Consider the following 10,000-nt stretch of genomic DNA (forward strand, 5'->3'; position numbering starts at 1 on the left):
GAACATCATATCTCTTAAAAATCAAGTGCAGAGAATGTACAGTACACAAAACTTGGAGCCCTGACTTCCAGGACTGCCAAAAAAAAACAAGATTATAAAATTTCATAAGGTAATTTGTTTTTTACAGCATATGGAACCATGTCTTCGAACATGTAGAAAGAGGAATGGGGATTTGCTTCGACACCTTTAGTCTTTCTTGACCCCCCCCCCCCTCCCCCAAACAAAGGTCACACCTCTTTTAACCAACCTGAAAATCTCTTTAGCTCAACCCCAAGCCAAGATAAAGTTTAAGCATAATTATCACATTCACTTCCCTAACCAACTGCCAGACACACTTCATTCACCCCAGATCACCACCAGCAATAATATCTAACAATTATTCTATGGGGCACCCTGGACATGAAGTGATAGATAAACAATGCTCATTGTTTATCTAGATGTAGAATAATTGTTTTATTAGAAACTCCAGGATCAACAACTCTTCCATGTGTTGTCGACTAAAGCATCAATTTCTGCCTTGGCCAATTCTGGTCCAAAATAGCTTTTGTCAACCAAAAATATTTTCAGCTTGCTTTATTGCAGATGTGTTCCTTGACCACATTAGGTACAGCAACTATACGAACTTATGGCCTGTGTGCGGTGTCAGCCAATGAAAATGCTTGAAATCTGATGTCCGTAGTTCAGTTTTTAATGAATAGATTTAGCGAAGCCTAAAAGTGGAGCTCCCCTTTCTAACCCCTGATAGCAATATAGTGTATATGGAAATAATTATGCTTCTGCATAAAGCACAAAATTAATCATCATTAGTGTATACAGTTTACAGTGATCTAACACGTCTGAGCTGACAGCAGTAAACAAACAAGCCTTTCCAACAAGAAACAACAATTATTTTAATCAATAACTAAAACCGAAATTACATGCACAGTAATCTCTTTCACAACATTTTCTGTTTGACTGATAATCTTTACACATACATACATACATACATACATACATACATACATACATACTTAATTGACCGCTCCCCATAGGGGCTTTTCAGGGCCAATGAAACACAATCAACGAAACAACAGAAAACAACAATTACAACTGTTAAGAATCCCAACTGGCCGGAGGCAAACCAGTTGGCTATTTACAAGTGCAGCTAGGAAGTTGAACCAGGGACTACCAGAAACAAACTCATCGAGTGGTTAGAGCGGGTCTTGAACCCGGGATCTCCGGATCTCAAGGCAAGCGCCCTAACCACTGGGCCACACTGCCTCTCTCTTCAGTTTAGAACAACAGAAAAAATCTTACTACCGTAAAAACCCACAGATAAGCCGCACCTTTTTTCCAAAAATAGTCACTAGAAATTGGGGGTGTGGCTTATCTGTGGAACATTTGAAAAAGGTGTTGTGAATCGATCCTCCAAGAGTGAGAGAAAAATGCTATTCTGAAGTATTTGCGTGGTAGATGGCCCACTGTTTCTTCGCTGTTTAGCACTTTGATAGCAAATTTGTCGGACAAAATAGTCTTGTGTCAACTACTGACGAACAAAATACATGTAATAAAGACCCAGTTACACTGGGCAATGTTTCATGCAGGTTAAAAAAAAAACATGCTGCTTCTGGTGTCCAGTTTTCCATTTTTGCGTCCGATCTAATGCCTGGTTACTAAGCTTCGAATGTTCCGTTCACGTTCTTGTTGTAATTAACAAATATATGGAAAAACTGTGCTGAATGAAGAAATTCCAGAATAAGCTAAATCAAATGTCAAAGTTGGGTAGAAACAATGTTCATTACGTTAAAGTGCTAAAGTTGTGGGTAAGACAAGTATTTTCAGTTTCAATGTTTAATAGCGAGGTTACATTCGATGAACAGAAGATGATAAAGAAGACTGCTCAAGACTCTTGCATGAGCACCATGTGCAGAAATGTGATGGTTGAAATATGCCAGACTCTCTGTCAACACGGAATTGCAAACGATTCAGGCCTTCTTCGTTTTTTTTAGCAAGTTTTACAAAATATGTGAGGCAGCCAGGCATGCATTAAAAATGGGAAACATGCACTTACCTTAAAGCCAACCGTTGTAAATTAGTGTTTTTCTCGCTCTTCTTCTCTCACCTTTACGGTGTTCTTCATTTAAATTTTATCTTCTTCTCCTTCCTTGGCTTCTCTCAAGGCTTTTTTCACTTAAAATTATTTTCTCAAATTTCGTCTCCTCTTCTCTAGTGATCTTTAATCTTTATCCCGTTGCCCCTCACTAATATCATTTCCCGCCAGAAAAGTGTGAGTTGCCAAATGCAAGCTGCCACATGATTTCCCGCCAAGGAAAATTGCCCGAACACTCCCTTCCCCAGAGGCTGTCCTGCCTCCCCACCTCCACCCTGACAGTCTGTACGTGCGGGCGGACAGGTGTACGCTGACGTCATAATCAAAATTTCGCACATGGATAGATTTCCCAAAAAATCTTACCCATGGTGCTCTGCTAAGATACTAAAATATCACATAAGGAGCTCTTACCCAAGGTAATGATGACAAAACTGTGTAAGCAAACCAGTCAGAACGAACCTATTGGAGATAAACCAATTTTTGAGATGAAATGAAATGATTGATATTCGCCTTCTTGTCTGGGAAAGACTGAGTAGCTTGCTACATGTAACAATTGTCAGGAAAGGTTTCAAGAATGGATCCAGGCAAAAAGAATTTCTATGCATTAATTAACACAAAGCAGCTGTTCAGTGTTTTGGTTTTGAATTCACAAGGGTTGTAGTAGTTTTGAGTTTTACACAGTGCATATAAAAAAAAAGGAGCTTGCAAAACAATTAGAATAGGACTTAATTTCTTATTATACATGTAGAAGTAATGTAATACTTCAACTACAAGTAACTACAATGTACATCCATGAATCAAATGAATATTGCTTACAGACTGAGGTACATGTATCATGATTAAGGTTTCTATGGCGGTGCTTAAGATTTTGGGTCTTTATTTTTCTTATAATTCCACAGTGAATTTTGTGAGCAGAGCTGGCTTGCTAGATTAGTATCCAGAACAGCGTGATTTAGATCTAGCATGTGGAAGAAAAAAGACCCTACATTTTTCTGTGCAGGCTTTTGGTGAGACACTTGATTTTGAGAGTAAAGAATGGTAATACGTTTTCATTTCAATTCATCTTGAAACCATTTAAAGGCCTTGGCAAACTGTGTCAAACAGAGTACCAGTAACTGAATCTTGCAGAGTGTTGAGAAATCAAGTAGTTTCAATAAAATTGTTTAATTTTAAACAAGAAAATTGTTAAGAACTCAAATTTTGTTTCAGCCTGGGAGGAGATGACATTCACTTTTTATCAGCACCATTGAATCCGCCTGAATTTTTCAGAGACATTTGTTGTCCAGATAAGTGCCAGGATTACTTTTTCTTAAGCTACAGGTAGTACTGTAATGTTGGTACATGTAAGTGCCACCTGAAAGTATTGAACCATCCAGACAAAGCAATAGCTCATATTTTGTGGGTTGTTATATTTGCATCAAAGCAAGCATTAAAAAATGTTCCCACAGGAAAACTGAAGTGCAAATTTGCAAAAGGAAATTTAAAGCAGTTGAAAAGATAAGTACAGATTTCACTTCCCAAGAAAGAAAGAAAAACGAAACTGTAAAAAAAAAAAAATACCAGTAAACTGCCCAGCTGATACATGTGTACAATATTATAATAACATCCTATAATTAACCATAATTTATTTGAATTAGTACAGAACGTTTGCATTGTCCCACATGTAAGGCATGTTGTAAATTACCTGTGGAATATCATCCTCCATTGTTGCAGCTATTAACAAGTTAAAAAACTCTAATAGTGCACTAGGCATTAGGACTCTGCAGTTAACCAGATCAGCAAGAAATCGCACCTTCAAAAAAAGATACACTCCACAATGTTTACTCATGCATTTAGTAGCAGCATATCATTCAAGCTACATGTAAATGAAAAACAAGAAGTGGACAAAAACAGGGTGGTGTCCTGCACTACACTGGAGAGGAGAGAGAATTAAGAAGAAAACTACATTAGTTGATTGTACTATATTTTACAAGTACAAATAACAAAATAAATTAAAAATTACCCACCATTAACCTTGCTCTATCAAATTGGGCAGCCACAAGAACATCCTTGAGATTCTCCAGGATCATGTCTAAAAACTTGAAACAATTAAAAATAACATTTCTTAATCAAGAAAACAACTCTTTGAGGAAAACTATCCTACACTGTTCCCTACAAGGGAAATATCACAGGAGCATTAACATAAAATTACGTCCTCTAAAAGGAACTTACAATCTGCAAACCACAACACTGATTTAGAGTGGGAAATGGAAGGTTGCGTCATAACTGATTGATATTTCATGCAATAGGGTAGTATAAATACATGTATATGTAGCAATATCTTTTAGACACGCACCTCCTCTCCACAACTGTAATTTTTTGCATTCAGAAGTCCCACCAGTGTACTGTACACAGTTATTTTTTCTGGTAGATTTGAAGCACTTAAAAAAAATGCTTATGATTAGAATTGCCATGAAAAAGAAAAGAAGCAAAAATGCATTTTTAGTAACAATGAAGGGAACTTCAAATTCACCATAACATGGCATGTATTGTACAATACCTTTGACAACTTTTTTTGCAGATGCATGTCTTATCAAAATCATGAAAATAATTGGAACTAATGCAAGTTAAGTCACAACAAGACTCCTAGACTAAGTCAAAAAGTCACAAAAATATGACAACTGTGTGAACAATAGGGAAATCAACGCTGGCCAAAAAGGTCATGGAAGTGCTTTTTAGTGATGCATGAAGTTTCATAGATTTACATGAATAAAATGAGAACGTTCAGGTCATTGCAATCCAAATTCTCTTCTCACCAAGTGCAAATAATCTTGAGGATTCTCTCTTTGTAATTAGGCAAATCAGCTTCCAGAACACTAGCAAGCCCTTCTAAATTGCTTTCCAGTGATGATGTACTCTGCATTTAAGAAAAAGGAGATATGTCAAATAACAAGGGTTGAGACTATTTAACAATTAGACCCTTCGCCCGCAAGGGCTACGGGTCAATAGCCCATGAGGCGAAGCCGAATTGTTACATATTTGTTGCAACAATATTATTATCATAACCATGAATACACTGTAAATACCTCTTACTAACCAAGTTTGAGGTCCGTTCTTTAAGTTACCGACCAAGTTTTTTCCCACTGCTTTATGGCCCAAGCACAAAGCGTTCGGGCCATAAGTCTATGGGAAAGAAAACGAGGATCCGTAAATTACAGTACCGACCAATCATGGTACAGTAATCATGGGCAGCAAACCAATTAAATTACTGTACACCGTACTTTGTAAGTTGTAATAACATAACTTGACCGATTTGGGAGCAGGGCTAGTGAGATCAATGGACTCCCACAAACGTGACACGGCATCATGCGTAAAAAAAAATTTAGGCAAAGTTAAAACCAAGCCAATGTAGCAGTTTGCCTGGGATATTTCGGGGGACTCCAGGGAGGTTTGCACCACTTGCGGTCATGGTGGTCACGCTTTGCTACAGCTCCACAGTTACAAGAAGTTTCCTACTTTTAGGCTTGGTTTTAACGCATTTAAATATCATTCATAATGCAGCTACATGTAAGTATCCTTCTCATTGGTACATTGCTTTGTTTGTATTAGAAATGCTAAATTCAGCAATTGAGGGTGATATTTGTCTCCAGACTTTTGGTAACTTCAACTTCAATTTCAAGCCTGCGGCTCCTGGCAGTTTTTGTTGTAGACTAAAGGGTTCCTGGAGTTCAAGCAGAGCTTCGTACTATGCAAACTCTCTGGTGATGTTGAACTAAACCCTGGATGGCAAGGCATATCTATGGAAGGTGAAGATTATTTAATGAAATTTGCGATTGAAATCAACCATGGCTCAAATAATTTCAGTGTAGCACAATTGAATGTTCGAGGCTTGAGAAATAAGATGGATGAAATCAGACTTTTACTTAAAGTGTGCCGCTTAGACATTTTAGCAATAACTGAAACCTTCTTAGACGAGAACATATTGGACAAGCAATTACATGTGGACAACTATAAGATTGTTAGAAGGGACAGAAATAGGGGGTTAAATCATACACCGGTAGGAAATTACAAGATATACTGCAGCAATTTAACTATAGTGTAATGAACGACAAAAATCAGCCAACAAGAGTTACAAGTGACACACAGACCCTGATTGACTTGGTTATTACCAGTACGCCGGAGATTATCAAGGGAACTATTAAAACAACTGAGTTGGGAATCTCAGATCATAAGTTAGTCCTTGCTACAATATGGTCCAAAATAAAAAGGCCGCCTCCTAAAATAGTCAGAGCCCACACCTTTAAGAGATTTGACCAAGCAGCATTTGTGAAGGATATCGAGAATGCGCCGTGGTCAGTCTGTTCCGTGTTTGATGATCCGGACGATTGCTATTGGGCGTGGTCACTCATGTTCAATGATATCTGTCAGGTGCATGCCCCTTACAGGAAGTTAAAATTAGGAGTGTCTCGGTACCTTGGATAACATCTCAAATACAGCATTTGATGAATAAACGTTTTAAAGCGCTTAAAAAGGCACAACGTCTGGGTGATCCAAATCTGTGGGCTGAGTATCGGGTGTTACGGAATAGAGTGACCACGGAAGTAAGGCTGTCTAAGAGCAAGTACTATTTGGAACTGTTTAATGAAGTGAAGGATTGTAAATCCTATTGGAGACTGGTAAGAAATGCGACAAACGGCAAATCAATTGCCCTGATATTAGGGATCAGAAATGCGGATGGAAAAGTTGTTACATGTACCTCTGACCTGGACAAGGCCAACATACTGAATGAGCACTTTTCAACTATTGGCGAAAAACTGGCCAACTAATTGCTGAATACCAACTTGACTCAAAGCAACGTTCATATTCCCACCGTCACGCCTTGTGTTATGAACATAAATTTATCGTATGAGGATATTGTCAGCTCGATGGCTAAGTTGAAAGCCGATAAAGCCTCGGGACCCGACAGTGTTGCACCAAAACTTTTAAAGTTTGCTGGTGACTCAATTATTCCATCTTTGTTGTCTGTATTCAATACAAGCGCCACTTGCAACACTGTACCGGCTACATGGAAGGCTGCAAATATTTCAGCTCTCCAGAAAAGTGACGATGAAACTGATAAGCATAATTATAGGACCATTTTGCTTCTAACTGTGCCTGGAAAATTGATGGAGTCAGTGGTGGCGTCAACTATTATCACGCATGTCACAGGACAGGGACTTGGAAACCCTCATCAGTGGGCGTACAAAAAGGGTCATTCCACCGGGCTGTTGCTAGTGAAGATAACGCATGACTGGAGACAAGCACTCAACATGAAATATGTTGTAGGCATGATATTCGTTGACTTTTGTAAGGCATTTGATGCAAGTCCCCACTCCATTTTGCTTCGAAAACTTCAGAGTCTTGGTGTAGCTGGGGATTTATGGTGGTGGATAAGGGATTATCTCTCTCGAAGAACACAAGTAATAACGATTAATGGGTGTCAATCTCAAGCTATGCCAGTTAGTTTTGGTGTACCACAAGGGTCGGTGCTGCGCCCCACACTGTTTTCCCTCTTCTGTAATGACCTGCCCAGTATCACTGAGGGTATAGATGGCGACCCACAGCTTCACATGTACGCAGACGATACCACTGTTTATGTCTCGCCTCCTACTTTTGATCTGGTGGCTTCCAAGTTAAATAATTATATACATGGTGTTGTGAGAACTGTCTCACTCCCCATCCTACTAAGACCGAATATAATTATGCTGCTCAGTGGACGTGACAAATTGACACCCATTAATCGTTTTTACTTGGTGTACGCCAAGCAAGGCGGTTCTTGCCATAGCAAAATGGAATACCTTGGAGACTATGTACGAGAAATGATTACTAATTCTAGCGCATCAGGCTTATTATCATCTTTTACCATGTCCCATGAGCTGTCTTTTTGTAAAGTATGAAAGCAGATACGATTTCAGGAGGAAAATGGAAATGGTTATGGTTACTAGGACTGATATGATCAAGAAAGCATACTCTTTCTTATAAGTCAATTATTCTGTGGAATGCCTTGGAAAACCAAATGAGATCAATTTGCAACATTGATGCTTTTAAAAAGGTGTTCTTTTAAGCCACATAAAATTATTTGTAAATATGTCAAGTTCTTATATTAGTTTTATTGTAATTAATTAGCTCTAATTTTATTACCCGTAATTGTACACGACCATATCAGCTTTGCTGAACTTTTTAATCATGTTTTAAATAAATGCTGTTCAGGGGCATTACCATGTGCTTTTTTTGTTTGCTTGCTTCTTTTTGGCCTCAGGTTCTTCATTTGCTCTTATGCTTATTTCCTTAAAAAGGAAAGCCCTACTTCTTAAGTTCATTTGCTTACAGGTTTCAAGAGCACTTATTTTAACATGGCCACTGATCCAGAAAACTCAAACTCGGATCTTTCTTCCATTAGTCCTGAACTTTCCACATCAAGTTCTTCTTCAGCAGGCTCAGCTACATGTAGTACTGTGCACAGTTTATCTGGAGAATTATTAACTGCTTCCACTGTCAACACATTTTGCCCGCTAGTAGCTTGACTCGGCCAGGACACCTCAATTTGATCAGGCCACAGCTTTATCCTTACCGGCCACTACACCTTTGGCTACGTCCAGTTTTTCTTTTCCGGGCCGCTGCTTGCCAGTGGCCTCTTCTACTGCACAATTACCAGCTTCTCCAGGCACAGGTACATGTAGGCCTATTTTGGTTCCTTCTTCCATTAATATGTTCACCTTTCCAACAATGTCATCGCTCAGTTAGCCTGTGAGCTTGTTCACACCAAGTACCAAGTGCTTCATCTTGTTCCCTCAGATCATCGTCCCTGCCCTTCTTGCCATCCCTTCAGCAGCCGTTCATTATTGGGCGCGTATTCTCACTGGTTATGTACTAGTCTTGTAAATAGATTATTACTGGAAACTCTGTCTATCTTGCCAAACTTTCTCTCAGTCAACTTGAGGGAAAGTGAGTCAGAGCCTCAGCTCCTTCTTGCCAGTAGAATTATCTTTAAGTTAATGTCTTCTGCCAAGCGTCTCAAGCACAAAATTGAAGATATCATTGCCTGGTCACAAGCCGTTTTCATCTTTTCTTTAATACTCACAACTCATTTCCCTTTGAGATGGCGCAATTTAACTCTTTACAACCTTTTGGATTTGCACATATTCTGCAAAGTCCAAGGCAATGCCTGGATGGCTTATGATGGAGTACTCACAAGTTTGCAGCCACCGCCTGACCCTCAGATTGGTTCCTTCACGGAACCATGTGCAAGTTCCTCTGCAATGGTGTGCAACCCTTGGAATAACAGTTTTTGCATGGCACCCTTTCGCATGTGCTGCCTGTAGCTGCCTGGAAAACATATTACGGGATAGTTTTTGGATGAAAATGGCAGAGTGGCACAAAGACAAAAAGTTAGGAGTTATATCGTTTGAATAACGCTTAAATGTGAATGAAAGAGTGTTACAACTGGCGACAAGGATAAAATCAATTGTCAATAGATTCCCAGAAAACATAAATACTGGAAAATGCCAGTAAACATCAAATTTGGAAACATAAGCCTGTTCAACTGCAAAGGCAACCCAACTACATGTAGCGTTGGTCCTACATGTAAATGGCGACCCCGGAAACATTCCTTCGAGTTCTTTCTTGAAGGCGTTACAAATGATTCTTAGAGGATAGCATTGCTCGTTTACTGTGCTTGGCAAGACGTCCAGGATATTTTCGACACCCTGACTGACCCAGGACCGGTTCCAGAAAGAGATTGCAAGTATACGAAAGCCATGAGGTGTATAAAATTATCTAGATGTTCCATTCTTTATTGATCAGGTCAACATTCCTTTTCAGCGACACCAGTTTCGACAAGCAAAACCGGAAGAATCCGAGACAGTGGATCAAGTCTTACTTCAGCTGTTGGAG

The 10,000-nt window shown here is 39.1% G+C and overlaps 1 protein-coding gene across 2 annotated transcripts in view; it reads right to left on the reverse strand.

Moving 5' to 3' along the window:
- LOC137992680 (nuclear cap-binding protein subunit 1-like) overlaps positions 1 to 10,000 on the reverse strand; it is a 62,421-nt gene that overhangs the window by 41,649 nt on the left and 10,772 nt on the right. For both annotated transcript variants that reach the window (XR_011121735.1, XM_068838160.1), the window contains exons 3-7: positions 4,885 to 4,985; positions 4,425 to 4,509; positions 4,096 to 4,167; positions 3,774 to 3,881; positions 2,501 to 2,548 (exon numbers count right to left, since the gene is read on the reverse strand). Coding sequence is in view for 1 of the 2 variants with exons in the window: in XM_068838160.1 (XP_068694261.1) it covers positions 2,501 to 2,548; positions 3,774 to 3,881; positions 4,096 to 4,167; positions 4,425 to 4,509; positions 4,885 to 4,985 (414 nt within the window). In the remaining variant the exon portion in view is untranslated. The remainder of the gene's footprint in view (positions 1 to 2,500; positions 2,549 to 3,773; positions 3,882 to 4,095; positions 4,168 to 4,424; positions 4,510 to 4,884; positions 4,986 to 10,000) is intronic.

Source organism: Montipora foliosa, chromosome 2 (assembly GCF_036669935.1).
Source record: "Montipora foliosa isolate CH-2021 chromosome 2, ASM3666993v2, whole genome shotgun sequence".
NCBI classification, from domain to species: Eukaryota; Metazoa; Cnidaria; class Anthozoa; order Scleractinia; family Acroporidae; genus Montipora; species Montipora foliosa.